General features: G+C 42.1%; 1 protein-coding gene and 1 long non-coding RNA gene across 2 annotated transcripts in view; one reads left to right on the forward strand and one right to left on the reverse strand.

Moving 5' to 3' along the window:
• Window positions 1-15961, forward strand: part of cdc34a (cell division cycle 34 homolog (S. cerevisiae) a) — a 20246-nt gene extending 4285 nt beyond the window's left edge. Inside the window, exons 2-5 of the mRNA XM_031307269.2 lie at window positions 6002-6088; window positions 9017-9114; window positions 12567-12701; window positions 12863-15961. Coding sequence (XP_031163129.1) covers window positions 6002-6088; window positions 9017-9114; window positions 12567-12701; window positions 12863-13085 — 543 coding nt within the window. The 3' untranslated portion in view covers window positions 13086-15961. The remainder of the gene's footprint in view (window positions 1-6001; window positions 6089-9016; window positions 9115-12566; window positions 12702-12862) is intronic.
• LOC118496274 lies at window positions 12561-20676 on the reverse strand. Its single transcript, XR_004898820.1, has 2 exons — window positions 20657-20676; window positions 12561-13157 (listed from the first exon to the last, which is right to left on the reverse strand). It is a non-coding gene; the product is annotated as an uncharacterized LOC118496274 (long non-coding RNA).
• Between the last annotated feature and the right edge of the window lie 342 nt (window positions 20677-21018).

A 21018-nucleotide genomic window follows, 5' to 3' on the forward strand; every position in this document is an offset into this window, starting at 1 on the left:
TACTGGCAGAGGGCCAGTCAGTCCCATAGCCAGCAGCGGGACATGTATGAAGTGTGTGGGGGGGGGGTTTAAACCATCTACTTTAAGTTAGTGAAATATGTTGTTCATCTGCGATTTAAATATGAAAACTGTGGTGTGACTGGGGTCATCTTGAACAACTGTAGAATTGAAATTAATGGAAAGTTTATGATCCACCACAACGGTTTGTTGATCGTGACTCGTAATCATGACCAAAACATAAAAACTGTGTTAGCCATTTTCTATCTCAGTGTAGCTCTCTAGTAGATCTCTGGTTCCTGACTGTTTGATTGTCTCTCTCCGTTCTTTTTCCTTTCTCTTTAACATCTCTGTCTTCTCTTCTCATATTTTCTTGACACTGTGGGAGTCTTACAAAATCAAGAAGTGAGACCTCTGTGTTTTTATGAAATGATACAGTATTCAACATGTCATCTGGGGAAATGATGGCAAGCACATACCCGTGCTGCGATGATTGTTTATTTTTTTTTTATTTTTTAGATGTGTGATTTGTGTCTCCTTAAAATGTTTTGTTGATGAGCCCCTTGTTTTTGCAATCTCACAATTTGTGAGTGCTTGCAGTTTTGTCTGATACTGCTATCCCCTCCTGTGTGGTGGAGTAACATAAAACACAAAACCCACTGCATTTACTGTGCTTCTGTGCTCTCCATGTTGATCAGTTTATTGAGTTAATAAAACAACAGGGATGGCCATAAAAACATGTGCAGATCCATCATCTCTACTTGGGAACTATGACTTTGCCATTTCTGTGACACCAGAGTCTGTCAGTTCACATTTGGCAGGGTTCACCTCTTCCTGTGCCGTTTTGTGGTGTGCACCAGAACAGCAAAAAAAGGCACTGTGCTTTATATTCATAACTATAAGGTCATGGTCACAGTGATGTTCAACAGAAACTATAGTGTGTGTGTGTGTGTGTGTGTGTGTGTGTGTGTGTGTGTGTGTGTGTGTGTGTAGTGACTGCACTGCTGTGAAAAGGCCTGGGATCTGTGAAATTGGATGGCTGGCTGTGTTTGAAGCGCTGCTGTGTCAGCACCTGGCCTCTTTAATTGTCCTTTTTGTTGCATGTAATTATGACGTAAATGGGATCTCTGCGACTCGAAATATACTGTGGAACAGAACCTCTTTCATATCTCAGTCATGTGGTGACCTCGAGTGGCTAACTAAACACTGACAGACCACTTCTTCACAGCAAGCATGAAAAGGAGTGGTGTTGCCTGTTTGTTTCGGCTTGTCTGTCTTTTTCAGCTCCAGACGATCAGTCGACAGACACTCAGTTCTGTTAAGCAGCTGACTGTGTGCCTTCCTTTTTTTTCCTCTGCGGGGGCATGCTTCATCATTTGTACCAGCTCCATGTTAGCCTTGCAGTAGCAGTGGAGGGGAGGGTACCAGCAAGAGGACCCAGACCGGCTGCAGAGGGCTTGGCCGAGCCTGGCTGAGCTGCCGGAGTCATGTTTCCCCCCCTCTGGCTGTGTCACAGAGAAATGAGAGCAGGGCAGAGGAAAGAAGACGGAATACAGAAACTGCCAGATCAAGAGCAGACAGAGCCTTTCCTTCTAGTGGTGCCCCTTTTGAAAGGAGAGCCTGCTGTGAATAGAGGTGAGCGTGAGGCCCCAGTAGACAGTTATAACCGTCCCCCCGACGCCCTGGCCATGTGTTCTTTTTCTCTTCCTGTGTATCCAGTGTGGTAATCATACCTGTGAAACTTGGCTGTACAGGCTGTTTGTTTGAAATTGAAAAGGTGTTGCGACCACCTAAGAATCAGTTTGTAACATAACTTCAGCTTTTGACCCTTTTCCTTCTCCTCAACGTCCTCCTCCTGAGAAGTTAATGAGGCAGGAGCCTGCTGGGTACGAACATTAAAATCTCTGGGACCTCTGTGTGTGTTAGCGGAAGTTGCTCTACTCAAGGACCTTTTTTTTTTTCCCCCTTGTCATTCAATGCAAGTGTTGGGTGGGTGTGTGAGGATAAGGTCTGTAGAGAAGGCAAAGAGGTGCTCGGGGAGAACAGAATGATTTTTTCTGTTCAGGGTCTTTGCATTGACCTGGTTTACTTCGCCTTGCTGTCACTTTCCACAGGCTGGGCACGTTCACTCTCATTCCTGTTCTCTCTTCAAGGCAGCTTTTTTGGCCCACAATCCAAGAAAGATTTTCGCAGGAAGACAAAATTGATCTTGTATTGTGTTTTCTCAGTAACAAGCCTTTCATGAGTCATTTTTTTACATGCTTGGTGGGAAATTGGCTGCTCTTCAAATGAGCTGTTAAGGGTTACTCACCTCACCGTGGATGCTGTTAATTCTGTGCTCAATCCAATTATGAGGCATGACATGCAAGTCAGCTTGTAGAGAGGCTAGCACTTAGTGATGGGCAGAGGTCTTCTCTGAGCTGGTATATCTGAAGCAAAAAGTCCTTCCCAGTAGCGGAGATGCACTGAGATGGGAGAGAGCCGGTGTTGTACGGTAAAGGCTCATATGTGAGTATATAATAAGGATGTGAATCGATCTATTCAATACATGAGTTGATCCCTAGAAACTCAAAAGAGAAAGGTGATATTGGCCTTCTAAGACCCAGCTGCATTGCTCTTTTTCCTCCTTGTGTTTCTTGTCTTCTGTCCGTGTGGTGCTGATGAGATGGGAGACAAATGAGCCAAGCAAGCAGCCTGTCTGTGTTTAGGCCAGCTCTGTGACCACTTGTGTTTGTGGCATTGTGTTACAAGGGATATGGTTTAAAAGCCTCCTGGTAAGCTGCATTGTGAAATCATGCTCTTACCTTCTCAAAGGGATCAATGCTCATGCTTATCCTTAATGCTTATCGCCACCTTTCTGATGTACTTGTAGTTTGCATTCAGACTCGCAGGATTGTCATTAGGGCTGCACAATATATCGCTTTTTTGTTATCATCGTCACGATATCAACTGGCGCAATAATCACATCGCGAAAGGATGCGGCATATCGCGAAAGACACTAGTTTCTTAGTTGAAAGAAAATATCAGTAGAAAACGGCACTTTCAAATATAACTGTCATTTTTTTAGTGGTGCCTATTCAATTCAATGTTCAATTTGTTCAATAGTTAAGTTATTTTAGTTATTTTATTGGTTTACATATATACAAATAATAAAGAATAATATACACATAATCAATAAAAGACCCTCAGAGGGGCTTAATCTGGGCACTCTCCAATGCATAATCCAATTAAAATAGAAAAATAAACTAAAATGCTGAAAAGAAAAGTGTTGGAAATGATTTCCTTTCATTTGTTTTAAATTCAACAAGCAAAACAACTTATTTTAGCAGAATATTGAAAGCAGCAGAACTAAGTACATTTTAATATCTGTTTATCTATCGCAAGTAATATCGTTATTGTGATATTCAACGTTATCCATATTGCATATTTTCCTCATATTGTGTGGAGCCCTAATTGTGATGAATGAAGCTATTTATCAGGATAAATGCATAGGTCTCAAAGCAAAATGCTACAAAGTGGGACAATTTTTTTTTTTTTTTTTAATTCAATTTTTTAAAGCTATAGTGCGTAGTTTCTGTCTCCCCCATGAGGAATTCTAACTAAGTAATGACAACAACACTGTCATTGCATCCAGCAAGCCTTCTGTGATCGCGCACCACCCCCGCCCCTCCTCCACGCAGTTACTTGTAGCCAAGGAGGACACGGAGGATTAAAAAAACATGGTGGGCTCTTCAGAAGGGGTAACTATCTTCGCTCCAGCTTCTGCGCGCAAAAGCCGCCGGACTTCACCATTTTGTAAACATAGCCATCCTGAGAAATACAGAGAGTATTGTGGAGCTGATAGTCTTACTTAGCTTTGTATCAACTCATTTGGCAATGGCTTGAATGTAACGGACGTCCATTATTATAAAAAAAAGTTACGCACTAAAGTTTAAGGGCATAAAGATCCTATGTAATGAAAGCAGCAATGCTGTCATTGGTACCATTTCCCTGTGTGTCACTACAGAGCTGGTTGCTCTGGTTTGCTTTTCAGGATTGGACAAAGTGTGTTTTGTTTTTTTCCCGCTGTCTGATGATTTTTTGATATCAAAGATATCATCATAAGTTAAATGACAACTGAATGGATAGACAGTTATTTGCCAAAGGAATTCAATTTGAAGAAAAAAAAACATAACAATGCCAGAAAAATAAAGATGTCTGGGCGTTTTATTCACATTGTTTTGTTGGAAAATCAAACCTGGGAGACAAACATAAACCACTTTACCCACTGGGAGTGTTGGCACAGCGTTACGTTCAGCCGAGTGCCCTCTAGTTCGCTTTTACACCATTTACATTCCATTTTGAATAGGACCATAGTCCATGTCTAACTGACTGTGTGCAGATGTGGAGACAGGGAGGTTTCCCAAATCTACAAGATTAGATTATCTTTTCCTACTTTTCAGCCAATGACATATTATCTTGATGCTGACATTGTTTTGGAAGACAAATCAAGCTCTCCCTGTTGTTCCCTGGCCCTCTTCTTCCTCCCCCCTCCTGGCTGGCTGCTGTTGGTTGCACTGTTGCCAGCCTGTAATGTGTACAATGCTGGCCTGAACCCTGCACTCTGAAGGGCCGCCAATTTTCTAGCAGGGTCAGTCGGACCCGGGGATTTAGTTTTTTTTCCCTACAAGCAGCATTCTCTCAGGACTGTGTCAGTGTTTCCTCTCTGCTCTGGTTTTATATGGTGAGAGCAGGTTTATTCTGCAAATCAGGATCACTCAAGACACCAAATACAACAAATGTGGCTCCTGTACGGAAAGTCAGGTCACTGATACACTTTAAAGGCAACAGACACTGAAATACAGCTTTAATGGACAGATTCACAGGTCACACTTATAGTGTTTTGGTCTGAGCGTTGATATGTTCCTGCTACATCCAGCCTGGTTTAAATGCTACATTGCACGCAAAGAGGGATAAGACCTTAATGTTAAGCACGAGTATTATATAAAGCACAACCCCTTTTATTCCAAGTAAAATCCCCCCTGCCTCCTCCCACCACCACTCCAACACCTCCCTGCTCCCATGCACCCGATCCCCCTGCCTCCCGCTTATCTGTTCACTGTGGCGAGGACCAGCTGACCATGCCGAATCAGCACATGTAAGCAAGTGTGTGTATATGTATATGACGGGGGGATCAGCAGAAGGTTTCATGCTGTGAGTGACGTGCGTGTGTGTAATCGGAGTAGTCAGTGTGTCTCCCACCGTCCCACCCATGGCACGCCTAATGGAACGGGAGAAGGGGTCCACGCATAGTAGCATTTATACGGTGTGGGTGTGGTTTCAGTGCATATAATAGCAGAACATGGGTGTGAGTAGTGGATTGTCTTTGGTTGCAGTGACAGCTGGAGAGGACAAACCCCCACAATGTCTTTATACCAGCAGCTCCCCTCACCCATCGGTGTGTCTTTAAGCTCAACACACGGGGCAGCTGAATGTACTGCCTCCCTCCCTCCACACCGTATTACATTACACTGTCATTAGCTCCTCCATGCTCAGCCACCTTTGTAGGGTTTGCCATGACTCTACAGCTACTATTTATAGGGTTCTTTCAATCACGTATTGATGCAGATCTGTGTGTGTGTGTGTGTGTGTGTGTGTGTGTGTGTGTGTGTGTGTGTGTGTGTGTGTGTGTGTGTGTGTGTGTGTGTGTGTGTGTGTGTGTGTGTGTGTGTGTGTGTGTGTGTGTGTGTGTGTGTGTGTGTGTGTGAGAGATTCTGGATTCAGTTACCCCTGGGAGACGGTGGCCACAAACACAGTAGTTTTTAGCAAAAGTATATGTGGATCCAATACACACTATAGGTTTTCTATAGTTAGGTTGCTGTTTTGACCTAAGCGGTGGAAATGGTTCTCCCAAACGGCAATAGTTCGGAGCAAAGTAGTCATGACTTGTCTGTTGGCAAAGGGAGAAGTGCAGATAAACAGCCTGCCTTTCGCAATGCTAATACGTGTCTTCTCTCCCCCTCAGGCTCGGATCAAGTTCCCCGTCGACTACCCATACTCTCCACCTGCTTTCCGCTTCCTCACCAAAATGTGGCATCCCAACATTTATGAGGTAATTGTGACCAGTATAAATGAGGAATCGACCGATGCTGTTTTTCAAGGCCTATACTGCCCTACAAAACAAAAAGGCATTTTCATGACATTCAAGGCATCCTTTGTTATGTGACAAAACATCTTATCTCAAATGTGTGTCGTTTTGGAGAAAAATGGTAGTAGTTTGTGCAGTAACTGCAAAAAGCCCTAGTGAAACAAAGCAAGAATACAGTAACTGCAAAATAGGGGTAAAATATCAAATTAAATATGAGGATTGATATGTACAAAGAATAAGCTAATATAAAGTAACAAAAACCCCCACATGTCCAATAATCTACCTACAACTACTTAGCTGGATGACAGGATAACTTGATAACTTAGCAATGTGAGACTTTAAGCAGCCGTTTCAGCACCAGAACAGCCTCCGGGTGGAAAATATTGACCTAAAATGGTCAAATTTAGTTTTGGTTTTGCTATATCCATGTTCAGGAAAACAAATGGTTCCAATTATTTCAAATACAGTGTATCTAACACACCCAGAGCCCAAGTTGTGGCAAAATAGTTTTTGGAGAATCTGTAGTTACTGCCTTTTTCCTTGGTATGGTGCCACGTTTTTGGTAAGTAATACAAAGCGAGAATACAGTAACTGCAAAATAGGGGTAAAATATCAAATTAAGCTAACAAAGAATAAGCTAATATAAAGTAACAAAAACAGCCACATGTCCAATAATCTACCTACAACTACTTAGCTGGATGACAGGATAACTTTAAAGTCATTTTTCTCAGTTCTGCACTCTGCGTAGTTACTGCCTTTTTGCTTTGTAGGGCAGTATACCGATACTGCTTATTAGTGGTTAATCAAATCGATAACCGATATTTGGAACCGATATGCATTTACAGTGAAAATGAAAATCTTTAAGTCAAATGTAGGATTTCGGAATGTTACAAACTCCAACATAAAACTTTATTTAGATGCTTTAAGCAATTATTTAATAAATGAGAAACTTTCAACATAATGTACAGTAAAAGATAGTGTTGTGGTCATTAAAGGGGTGATAGAATGATTATATAGGGTATTTCACACTGTTCCTTAAGGTCTCCTAATAGGGTATGTAACATTGGTTGGGCTGAAAATTGCCCGAATGCTATTTTATTAGGCCCTTAACTACCCTGTGAATAATGCTCTATTTGGAACAAGAGCTTTTCTTCCAAATATGGTATGCTCATGAATATTTAGATGAGCTGCGCGCTGATTGGTTTGAGCGAACCCCATAGAAACACATTGGAGACGAGACAGCAGGTCTCATATTTCAGACACTGCAAAGTTATACGTTGTTTGTCGGGCTATTTCGTTATTAAATTCACTTCTGATACGTTTTTATGCGAGAAATCAACGATATAAAGCTCAAATATGGGCCGTTTTACGAAAATTGATGGCTAATTGCAAATTTGGTAAGACGTGTCACACAGTTTGACGAGAAAACGGCAACCTCCATATCCAGTGAAAGTCACCGTTTCTCGGCTACTGGACTACTGGAGCTCCGTGGAGCCCAGCTGCCGGCATAACTAGAGTATATTTAGTTTGCATTTCGTCACGCCACTTATATAACATCTACCCCAAGGTCTTATAAAGCTAACTATGGTGTCCGATTTCAATTTAATGCATTTTTGTGAACATTAGGGATTTTGTTAGCTGCTACTGTCCCTTTTAATCCTATGTGTACAGATCGCGGCTAGCTAGTTAGCTTCACTTTCGGCATAATTAAAGTCTATTTACAGTTTGAATTTCGTCACACCACTTATATAACATCTACCCCAAGGTCTTATAAAGCTAACTATGGATTTCAATTTAATGCATTTTTGTGAACATTAGGGATTTCTGTAGCTGCTACTGTCCCTTCAATCCTACGGGTAGCTAAAGATCGCAGCTAGCTGCAGGCCCTGGAGCTCCCTCAGGGCCTCGGCATTTTATAGTCCAGTAACCCAGAACCAGTGACTTTGCGCGGGTATGGAGCGCAAAGTGACGGAGTGACCTTCGTGACGGAGATCCAGCTAGCTCACAGCGTGTCTATGAAGTAGGACACGCCGAGGGCGAGGCAGCACCGGCGAGGCCGCTGCGACACACAGTCGGACAAAATTTGCAATTAGCCATCAATTTTCTTAAAACGGCCCATATTTGACCTCTATATAGTTGATTTCTCGCATAAAAAAGTCTCGGAAGTGAATTTAGTAATTAAATAGCGTACCTCTGGAGATCTGCATGACCTAGCTAGATTCAGAAGACTAAGCTGACCTCAGGTCAGTGGTGTAGCCTATGCTAATGTTGGGGCGTGACAAAGACTAGGTTTTGGGATTCTGACGTCAGCATCCAGCTTTGTTGAGATTCGCCCGTTTTCAGCGGCAGTTTCAAAATGTGAGATTTGCAGAGGATAGGGGTATCAATGGGATTTTGAGCTTCTATGTATGTCTTATTTACCCACCGAACTGTCGTTATTCAACTATGACAAGGTAAAATCGGTTTTGCATTCTATCACCCCTGTAAGTCAGACTCAGTGGTGAGTGAAACCGAAGCAGAGGGACAGACACAGAGCTGTAGCGGAGCCAAAGTAGGGCACTTTTCAATTAATCAACTTGATCGGTTATCAGGCAAATAGAACACCCATAAAGATAATCAAACGGCCTAGTATAAATGCTTGGGCAAAACATACAGGAGCTTCTCATAGGCTTTGTTAATACACCTGTGAGCTAGTGTCATATTTGTAGGGTACATATGAGTATAAGATAACACTAGATCCTGGTAAAACTCAATTTCTTTAGGATTTTTAAATGTTTATTTTAGACAAACTGTAGAAGAGTGTCCAGTCCTATTTTGTTTTTTAATCTCATTTGTAACTGTATCTGAGTAACTATTGTCTGAACGTGTTGGTGTATTCTCTTGTGTCCCTAGAACGGTGATGTATGCATCTCTATCCTGCACCCACCAGTGGACGACCCACAGAGCGGAGAGTTGCCTTCAGAGAGGTGGAATCCCACACAGAACGTCAGGTACACTAAATAATGTTTTCAATTCCGTCCTAGTTTATTTTGTGAAGCACAACATGAACAAAAATGACAAGCAGGATTACTGTTTGTCCAGTGGCTTACAGCTGCCTCCTTAAATGTAATTATTTGAATCATCAACAGTCTCCCGCAATCCAGTCATCAATCTTTTAGTCAATTTGTCAAATGGTGATGGGGTTTTTTTTCTCTCACTGTCCACATTTCTGCATTTGACATGTGGACAGCAAAGATCAGATAGTCATGACTGAAATCAACCCAATCACGTTCCCATCAAGCATGAACTCAAACCGCTGATCTTAATGTTGTGAAGTCCTGTTGTGTTTCTGTCATAATGTTGGGATTGTATTGTTGGTATTATTGTTGTGGTGGTGTTTTAATGCTGTGAAATTGTATTGTTGTTGTAGTGTTGTCCTCACGTTGTGGCTTTTATTGTCGCAGTGGTGTTTTAATGTTGTGTTTTTGTTGTTGTTGTTGTGGTGGTGTTTTATTGTTATGAAAATCTTATGTTAGTGTTTTTATTAAGGGTGCACGATTCAGAAAATGATTCGATATCGATGTTCAGGCTCGAGATTCGATTCAAAAACGATTCTCAGTATGTAAATGTAGTTACTTTTCCCATGTGATTGCAGTAGACCTACAATTTAAAAAAAAGTTTAAAAAATAAAAGATTAAAACATTTTATTTTTTTTTTAATTAAAAAATATGAATCAATTTTTGGAATTCTATGAATCGATTTTGAATCGGTAGAGCTTGAATCGTGATTTGAATGTGAATCGATTTTTCTTTTTTTGCACACGCCTAGTTTTCATGCTTCAGTGTTAGGTTTCCCTCCTGACAGATGTTATTCTCTGTTTCCTGCTCAGGGACTACAAATGAGAAATAGCTCATAGCTAACTCTGATACTGCTAAGGAGCTGTGCATTGTCCCTGTCAAATAAACAAATAATGGCATGTTAATAAATTAATTAATTAGGATTGCAGACATGGATTTCCAGGGGCTTTGCACCTTAATGCCATGTCAAATAACTACCCTCCTTCTACTGTCCACGTTTCCCCCATTGTCTCCTTGTCCACCAATCAATACAGACTAAAGGCTTCAGGTATCATGCAAGTGTTTGAGCAGCTTATATCCCATTTCTTACAAATTGCTGGAAGTAAGCATTACTGGACTTTACCCTCCAGCTCCAGCTAAGTTTTTAGATAGATTTTTCTACCTAGCAGGATTAAGATGTGGTATGACAGTTCAACTTGCGAAAACTTGCCGTAGTTTCCTTCTTCTGGGCTATTATCGTATGCTAATATAGCTAATAGCATTAGCTGTTTTAAAGTATCTTCCTCCAGATCATGGCTGTTTAAAAATACTGATGTGAGGGTTAGAACTGACAAACCTGCCAGTCGCACTTATGTATTTCAGATGATGCAGTATCTAGGAGCAGCGATGCTATTATTATAGATTTTAGTGATTATATTAGGTAGGACAGTTGTTTGAGATCTTCTCTCAACTGATAACCAACTTCCTGCACTGTAAATGCAGGAAACTTTCAAACATAAAAATATAATTAATTAGGGTTGGGTACTGAAATCGTTCCTAAACGGTCAGTATCTATTGTAAAAAATGACAATGCAGATTTTGGTGCCTCATTTTGGTGCCACTTAAATGCCTGCGCGACTCTCTGGTGCTCCAAAACGGACGTCGGAGGCAACAGAAGCATCACTGCACATGGCGGTAGTTAACACTTAGGCTATGTTTAGACGGAAACAGTCTGAAGAGAAAACGCAAAAGTGGCGTTGCGTTCTCACTTTTTATTCAGCGTTTAGACGAGCGTTGTGGGAGGGAAATCTGAGTGCATATGGTGATGCAAAAGTGTGTGAAATTCGATGTAGTATGCACAACAAAAGCTGACAATTTTGTCTGGACAGACGAGGAGGTGGAGTTATTGCTCAAAACAATGCACACACACAGACACCCATGCTGCGCACACACGCGGCACTCACACACACGCACACACACACACACGTGGCGCACACACGCGGCACACACACATAGGCTACATACACACACACTCTCGCACAGTGCGTTTTTACCCTTTAGACGGAAACGCGACTGTGAAGCGTTTTTAAGATTTCCCCTCTGGACGGTGGTTTCACTTTTTTGCATTTTTAAGCCCCAAAAACACCGTCGCCGTCTAAACGAAAGCCACATCTGATAAAATATGTTGTCGTTTTCACCCGCAAGCGCCATCATGTAAACAGGGCCTTAGTCTCGCTTTGCCAGACCTTCCTCCACAGCGCTGCGGAAGAAGGTCTGGCTAGTCCACACAACATTAGGAGAATAACGTGCTCTGATTTATTGGCATTTCTTGAAATCACAATCATTTTGGCCAGCGCTAAGCGCCAGACGCAATAACTGTGCCTCTGCAAAATAGCCTCGGAAAGGAACTTGTTTTGGTGGAACGTGCACGTAGGGAGGCGAGCTCTGGAATGAGAAAAAAAAATGGCTTTAGAGTGTGTGATGAGGATTTTAATAAAAAAAAAAAAAAAAAAAAAAGTATAAAAAATATAATAATATTATAATACAAAATATTATAAAATATAATTTGATTGTCAGTTCTATCTTGGAGGATGTTTCCTGAATTGACTGGAGTTTAGAATGCCATCACAAAGAAAGCGAAGGTGAGGGACATCCCGCCGAAAATGAGGGACATCCCGCCAAACCTCCGGCAGCACCGGAACAATCCCATAAATGAATGGTCGTTGATATAGACTAGTTAACACTACACTTGGCAGCAGGTAATGTCAGCCCAACGTTAGCTAGTAGCTGGCATAAACACGGTAAAAATGCTTTATATTCAGCCCCAGGGGTACAGACACAAACTTTCATAGCTGGATTTAACTGTGTCCACAGTGACGGGCCCTCTGTAGCCTCTGAGCTGATGAGGGCCCACTACACCTGTTTCAGGCTGCTGATAAGATTTGTAAATACATTATGTTGGTCGGCTCTACTGTTGTTGCTGAAAGCCAATCTGAAATAAACTTCAAACTTCAATGATCACAAAAACAAAGTCAGTCCCACATTTTGTATCACAAGTACAAGTTGATTCAGCTGAGTCAAAGTAAAGTAGAAATAATAATGTCAGTATCTCTAATGAACGGCAGCTCTTGGAGCTAAATTCAACAGATGACAGCAGAGACAAATGGATGTTCTGATGTTTAGCGGGCTGGTTGTCTGACCCTAACCTTCATCTCTCCCCCTCTCGTTCTCTCTTTGTCCATGTGTCCTTTCATTCTTTCAATCTTTCCATCTCTGTTCTCAATGTCTCTTGTCTCGTCTTACCTCCATCTTCCTTTCCCCACCCTGTGTCCCTGTGTTCCCCTGTCCTCCTCCTGTATTGCTTTCCTGTATTTTAATCTCGCTCCACTCTCTGACGTCCCTCTCAGGACCATCCTGCTCAGTGTGATCTCTTTGCTGAACGAGCCCAACACTTTCTCCCCGGCCAACGTGGACGCGTCCGTCATGTACCGAAAGTGGAGGGACAGCAAGGGCAAGGACAGAGAATACATCGAGATCATCAGGTACCAAGAGGAAAAACAGCAGCGCGCACACACAGCACCTTTCACACTTCAAATGGGAGCTCGTCAGCGTAGCAGGTACACAGAGCAGCAGCACTGAAGCTCTGTGTGTCCTCATCTGCTTTTTTTGTTTTGTTTTTCTCTTCTGTCTTTCCTCCTCACAGGAAGCAGGTGGTGGCTACAAAAGCTGAAGCGGAGCGGGACGGCGTCAAGGTTCCCGTCACGTTGGACGAGTACTGTGTCCGCACCCAAGTCCCGCCCACAGACGACGGCTCCAACCTCTTGTACGATGACTACTACGACGACGAGGAACTGGAGGAAGACGACGAGGACGACAACGAGGACTGTTGTTATGATGACGACGACTCAGGCACCGAGGACTCCTGACCATGCCTTCCCATGATGTCTCCCTCTCGTCCCTGACCAGTCCCTGGCCTCGCCCCCTCGCCACACACACACCTCCCTTTCTTGTCATGGACTGAACTTTAACTCCCTGCCCTCTCTTCCTCCTGAATCCCCCCCCCCCCCCCCAATCCTCCTCACTTAGCACAGCCCCCCCCCTGTCCACCTTCTGTCACATGTGCAGTCACAGTATGCACACTAAAACCTGATGCTTCGAAGAGAAGAAAGCTACAGAGTTGTTTTTGTTTGTTTCTTACGTGTTTCTCTTTTTTTCCATTTTTTTTTTTTCCCATTTGTTATCTGAGTAGAGGTTACACACGATGCACACACACAGTAGCACAACTTACAGATAGTAGTACTTCCTCATCTGCTTCCGTTTGTCTGCACTAATAACTAATAACTGGTTGAAATTTGAAAAAAAAAAAAACGTTTTAGCTCCAAGATCTGTTCCTTCCTCTGGCTTTGAGTGGAACAAAGTCTGTCTGATGGCCAAGTTTCTTGTAGAAAATTTGGCGGAGGAACGGTCGCGCCTTTATCGGACATCATCAGCAGGGTGGAATGTAACGTCACAGGTCAGATCAGAGTAAAACAAGCAGGGAGCATTTGCAAAGTAGGCTAATTTAGAAAGCGTGTGTGTGTGTGTGTGTGTGTGTGTGTGTGTGTGTGTGTGTGTGTGTGTGTGTGTGTGTGTTGAAAAGCTGAGTCACTTCTGTCTGTGAGCCATGTGTGTGACTTCTGGTTTAGCGGGCTGTTTGAAGCCCTGCCACGCTTCACCTCTAACCTTTCTTGAGCCCCAAGGCTTGTGCGGCACCAAACAGGCAAGTTGTCCGTTTAAAAAAACAAGAAAAAAAACAAGAAAAAAAAAAGCTGTTCACACTCCCTTGTGCCTTCCCTCACTCCCTGATATCACAGATCTCAATGACTTGACTGGATGAGCCTGCCTCGGTCAAAGCAGCCAGACATACAAAGGTGGCCGAGGGAGATATTCAAGCTCACAAGGTCTCAGGTGGGGATACTGTGCAAACAGCGCCCTCCTGAAGGAACAAACGTATTTGTCCTGATTTGTCCATGGCGTGATTGAGAAAGGTGTAAGATCCAACAGCTGAACTGAAGACTGGAATGTAGATCAGAATCCCACAATCGTCCTCTTGACTGCCACGCGGCCTTCAACATATAAGCACGTGCTACTAGTGGCCTGGATGTATTAAGAAACAGCTAGCTGAGCCTGCTGCTCCTAAAAATCTAATGTACTGTATTTAAAAAACAAAACAACCTATGCAGTCAGCGCTTGAAACTACTTAATATGAAGTGCTTTAAACGTGGCAGTAAAGCTGAGCCTTTTCAACAGTCTGACCTGAACTCCAGCTTGAGGTTTACAACCTGTAAGGGCTTTGGACTGACTGTCCTTGGTTAGAGATGGACATGTGTAGTTGTATCTGTCTTTTATGTTTGTCGGCGGTTTGTTATTCTAACTTAGAGTAGCACAAGTCTCCAGAGCGAGAGTGAGATTGTACACCAGAGTTCGCCCCCTAGTGGCAGCTCTGTGTACTGGCATTTCTTTTTCTCCCCCACACCCCCTTCCCCTGAAATGCTCGACTGGGCCGCAGCCATCTTGACTCACCTGAATCAATGAACCCTGTTACCTCAGATGAGATCAGGTAGCAGTGTGAGTGATTCAGAAGAATGAAAATGGCCTGATGAACACGCAGACTGACAGGGGGTTTCTTTTCAGTCTACGCTGTCAGACGGCCCACTTCGTTCCTTCTCTCCTAACTGCCAGGAGTGCTCTGTTGCACACTTAAGACCCATCCAACAGTATTTCCGATGAAATTCCCAACATCGCTGTAACCATGTTTCCGTTGTGTGTGAATATTTGCCGACCGTTTATAAGATGTGCTGAGAAGTGTGGAGAAGAAGCAGAAATGGGGATAGGGTTGATCTTTGAGCATGAACAGGAGAATGTTGTTCTTCACTAGCATGCTGTTATGATGTGTTTGTGGTTTTAGATCTGCTATAAGGGTCGGGGGTGGGGGGGGTTGTCTCCAGAGACAAAGGTCTTCTACTCAGTTTTATCTAAAACTGTTGCATTGTGAATGGGCTGAGGATTGTCTGTTTTTTTGGGAGAGGGGGGCTTCTTTTACTGTTTTGATGTAATCTTTTATTTCCAAATTGTGGTGCGAGCTGCAATGTTTTCTGTCTTATATGTATTAAGTGCTGCGAATATTGACCTGATTGTTAAAAACCCAGGATTGTTCATGGAAGAACACGACTAAATGTACCAACTTATTATACACGAATATCATAACAGCAGAAAACTTGTGCAGAACCAAATTGACACAGCACACTACATAGTAATTGTTCAAGCCCAGAATGCTCAGAAATGAGTTCTCAGTACTCAGTAATTGACTGATTTCCATCACGCAACCTACGAATGATCCTTCTCCCCTCTGTTTTGAGGGTTTGGGGTGAATGGAATTAGATTTTTTTTTTTTTTTTTTTTGTCAAACTACTGTTATTTTATCGTCTTTCCTCCCCACTCGTCCCCCAGTTCTCTGAGCTCTGATTGGTGGCAGCATCACTGAGGGTAAAACCCAGCATATAATTACAGAAAACTACAAGAACCTCAGGAAAAAAACAACTACCAACTAACAAACACAAAACAAATCCTTTTCCAGCTGAGTGAACCTGACCCCGGGGAGTCTCACTTTTTGGCTTCAAGGGACTGTTTACAATCTCTACCTTGATATGCACATGTGGATATTTGACGATCACTTGATGTTTGTTTTTTTCTTGTTTATATTTTCTTTTTTTCTTATGGTTTGTAAATCTATTTAAAATCTGAAATAAAGATCTTTATTAGATATTGACTGTTTTTTTAAATTTTTTGGGGTAAATGGTTGACTTGATTTTTAAAAGTCCCTTTTCTGTGTTCTCTTATAGACACTTAAAATGGTGTGAATGAATGAAACTCTGAGCTAGCTCTGAGAGGTATGACTTGTGTCCTTCCTTCTTTACTTTCACTTCATGTTTTTGTTTTTTTTAAACCTTTTAGTAAAAAACCGTGGGTTGTGTGCATGATGAGATGTGTACCCAGTAGGCACCCTGCTGGACTCCGAGGGTGGTGGAGACTTTAAAGCATTTCCTGACGCTTTCCATGTTTTCATCTATTAGAAGTGGGAATTTTGGAAATTACTTTTTTAAAATGGACATGGTTTCTTTTTTTCCTTGTCTTCTGTTACCTTCTTCACTCTAAATATGTGAAGACACGGTAAGACATTTCTGTATGTTCTGTCCATTGCGAATCATCTCTCGGAGCCTCTCTGTGTCAACATGGTAAACATATCTGCTGAACATCAACAGGTTGGCGTAACTGAGCATGTTTGCATTTAGTTTGTAGCAGCGCTGTGCCTTTAGTGTAGCCTCACAGCTGCTAGCATATCTGTAGACTCTTGTCAGATAAAGAATGGTGCTGATCTTATGAGGCATTACATGCAACTAGACTACACCGGGAAGCAGTAAGGGTGCTGAAATATGGACAAGGAACAATTGTGATAAGCCTGTCTCTGTAGTCTGGTTATACTGTAGGGAGACAAGTTTGTCTTTTTATGTCATACTGACTTCTAGCTGTTTTGGATATTCATGTATCTTTACAGACAGTAAAGACAGTCTACACGTTTTTGGTAAACAAACCATTTCACTGTAATGGTCTCCATTGACAAATACTGGACTGGAATAATTCAGTGTTGGGGAATGATGCGCAAGTATGATTGTAACACAGAAGTGTAATTACCAAATACCAGAGATAAAAGTAATCTGATGTGCTCCTGAGTTGGACGAATCCAGTAATTATGCTTTTGATTGATCACATTATGGAGCAGGTTATATTGCAAGAAACATCTTACCTAAAAGCAGCTCTAACGGGCCCAGCATTATGCAATAAGCAAAATAAACTATAATAAATGAATAATAAGAAAATAGAAATTGGCTAGTCACAAATCCCACAGGTGAGGAAACTTCAAAATGAATCATCTATTCAATCGTCTAATGCTGCAGAAGTTTTCCCACGCTTCTTACATCTTTCCTGATGAAATTAATAAGGAGATTAAATTAGATTGATGATTTCAACTCTATGGGTATTCAACCCTTCTGATTCTTTCTTTGCATTTGAAACATGAAGGATGAAAGAAATCCTTTCATCAAGAGATGCACAATGAATTGTCTCAACAGAATTTTCTCAATGTTCAGTGGATAAGTGGATTTATTTATTTTATTTTGTTTCAGGTTTATTTATTAGGGACAATGCACACTAATAATACCTAAAAGTAAAATGTGCCAGAATTAGCCTGGAGGCTGTTTTACATCTGCTGTCCCTGACTGGTGATAAGAGGTCGCCCTAAAATGAGATAAAATGATTATGACGATAAAGCGATAAAACCATGACTTTTAAACACCTACAGGTGAAATTATTTCTAAACAGTATTACATGCTTCACTCTGTTTGCACGTGAGTTGTTGCATCTTCTCACTTCTTGCATGTCACGATTTCTTTTAAGGTTATTTTTTGGGTTTTTCCACCTTTTATTTGACAGGACAGCTAGGTGAGAAAGAGAGAGAGAGAAGCCATGCAGGAAATCGTCACAGGGTGGATTTGAACCCTGGACCTCTGCTTCGAGGCGTAAACCTCTCAGTATATGTGCACCCGCTCTACCCACTGAGTCAACCCGGCCACAGCATGTCACGATTTCTGCAGATTTTTTCTGTGGGGAAATTGATCAGAAACAAGTCACAGGAAGTAGTCTTTAATTTAACAAACTGCTGTTGACACTAAAGGCACAATCCTCCTTTTGTCTGACATATTTCCTGTCTTGTCTGTGCAGCTTTACTGGAGACATGATAGTTGTTTTTGGTAGATCCAACTAATTGGGCAATGCAGATATTTTCAAGAAACTAATAAAGGTTCCTGCCACTGTGTCTTTTCTTTCAGGTGCCTTTAGAAATGAATGTGATCCTGCAAGAAAACTGAGGTAAGACTGTTCTTGCCTAAATAACTACACCAGAGTGCAATAACGTTGTCTTAGTGGAGACAAATGAGGTCATATCAACTGCTCTGGTGTATGTTTTTCCTCAGCTCTCCTTTATTTTAGTGAGAATTACAGCTCTCTGTTTGGTGTGTGTGCTTTATTTTGTGACAGCTTCATGCCTCTAGGGGGCAGCAACAGCTTGTTTCTTGTTACATTTCAGCTGTTAGTGGTCTGTAAGAAGCCTGAGGGTATTTCAAAACAGTCTCCCATGTGAGTGTAATTTTATAGTTTATTTTTTTTTTTCAATAGCAGTCTATTAAAATGTGTGTTTCTCTTCTTTTCTCAGCTCAAACGTCTGGGATTCTGCAATCAACACCACAATCAAAGTTGAAGCCCACAATGTTTCCCTGCCTTGGTTCTCCCATAGGGGGCGCTGCCATCCCCTTAAATATACAGACATTAGAGAGTAATATGGGCCATATATTCCACCCTCTCATATGAAAGTGCCACAGTATCCTCTGGTTCATTTCCACTTTTCTCATCATCCACTGCGACTTTGTAGATAGGCTGCCAGTGTAACTCACATGTTGTGCTCTCATATGCTGCTCCTGCGCATGAGTTATAAGGTTTATCATCTCCACTCTCTCATTTCCTTCTGGTAAAGTGGACCTATGGCAGTAATCTGGAATATGAAAATCATCAATCTGTGAATCGCCACGAAGGAAGTTTCACCTGACAAAAAATGCTGAGCAAGAATGCTGGTGTTTCAGCCCAGCTCTGTGTGTGTGTGTGTGTGTGAGAGATCTTTCCATGTATTTTTTTGCATCCTATCAACTCTGCCTTGAGCTCCCAGGTCATCCCATCTGTCTCCCCCCACAGAGCTATACCGAGTCCATCACATTTGTTTCCTGTGGCGACAGGTCTGACATTTTGCCCTGCGTGTGTTCAATCCAAATGCCAGTTCAGCGGACCGGAATAAGCAAGACACTGAAATGATCCTGGCATTTGCAGCATTGCTCCTCTCTCTCTCTGGTTTCTTTCATACAGTGAAAAGGAATACTCTGTTTAAACTGCAGGGAATAAACCTGGATCAGAGCCAGATGTTACAACCCGCTGCCCTCTCTCACACTGTGACCTTGTCCCCCCATCCTTTCTCCAGCTGGCGGTTTGGCAGCAGATCTACGTGCTTCAGCCGAGTCAGAGGCCCTCGGTGACCTGCGAAGAGCTGGGCGTCCCGAGGAACGAGCGAACTGGGTGAACTGTAACAGACCGGAGAACGGAGGAAATGTGAGATGAGAGAGGATGAGAACAGAGGAGGAGAGAGGGGGGTTGATCCATGTGTCAGGATGTGAGATGTCTCCAAAGCAACAGAAGTTGTGTTGGAAGTGGGTTGGCAGGAAGGAGAAGGATGGATGGCAATAGCACGCCATAAGAGAGAGAGTGGGGTAAAAATGGACCCTATGACGCCTCAACATAATGACTGGCCGTGTGTGTGTTAAGAGTCAATGCACACACACACACACACAGAAAAACGTGGAGGGGCATCAGACCTCCTGCAGAGCTTAGTCTGACAACCTTGTTTCTGCATACTCATAGACTTCCTGTCCTTCCAGGAAGCCAATCAGGAGAATTCACAGGCAACCCAGCAGTAGGCCTATATAATGTAGTTAAATTAGCTCCACATTTACAAGATGTAATATTAAAAATATATACATGAATGCATCAATAATTATAATCTAATTACATACATTATTCTGAAATAATGTGTGTTGTAATGTAATAAAGCTACTTTTACTTTTAGTAGCCTACTTTAAGTATATATTTGATGCTAATACTTTGGTACATTACTTAAGTAAAAGTTTTAATGCAGGACTTTTTACTTTACAGTCTGGTATTGCTACTTTTACTTAAGTAAAAGATCTGAGTACTTCTTCCACCACTGGTAGTTACACCTGTCTATCCACTGAGAGAGCAAGCATGTTCAGCCACACTTAAACACGTCTGTATTATCCACTGAGGAACTGCACTTCAGTACTTTTGGGTGTGTAATAGCCTCAGTGTTCTTCACATTGTGAGGCTGACAGAGATGTAGGGTCCGGCCCCCTTAGTGAGTGCAGAACAGACGCATTGACCTTTTCTCACACTGTCCTCGCCTCAGATGCTGAAGATTCAGACGCTTGTATACCGATCTCATTAGTTCGTTAAGGAAGCTGTTAACAGTGTGAGCACGGAGTACTATGACATTCAAATGTTCCTCGGCAGATATTGTTTCCATTTTAATAAACTTACATATGTTTTGTGTACTTCTGTTGAATTTAAAAGGTAGTATTTCTTTCTTTTTCAGCAATTAAGGGACTGTATCCTGTAAAAACACTTCAAGTTCTGTGGTCAACTGTAGTGTTAAAACATTGATTCATTTATTAGCCAATAGGCTGAATATTCATCACCATCTGTTTTGATATTCGATTAAGACATTTGTCAAACATTCCCTTTTTTTTACACACACACACACACACACACACACACACACACACACACACACACACACACACATATATATATATAGTAGTTTGTTATAGACACAGGGAGACGATTTGAAAGCTCTGATGCAGAGAATGTACACTAAAGTGACAGGTCTATAGGGTGCTGAATGAGCCCTGCCCTGGCTTCAGATGACAGACAGCAGTGGGTGAGGGTTCAAACGTGCCTCTGCAATCTATATGGTAAGTGGCTCTTTTCAGAGGTTGATTACGTCAGAGAATAAACTCTGAAAAGACCTCAGACGGCAAAATGTGTAATTATCTCCACTGCTTTACATGCATACTGAGTCTGTGTCCTTGTTGCTGTAGGTTGAACCTTAAAGTCCGGGTTTACTTTCATTACCTCGTGAAGAATGTG

Source organism: Sander lucioperca, chromosome 11, assembly GCF_008315115.2.
Source record: "Sander lucioperca isolate FBNREF2018 chromosome 11, SLUC_FBN_1.2, whole genome shotgun sequence".
Classification (NCBI taxonomy): domain Eukaryota; kingdom Metazoa; phylum Chordata; class Actinopteri; order Perciformes; family Percidae; genus Sander; species Sander lucioperca.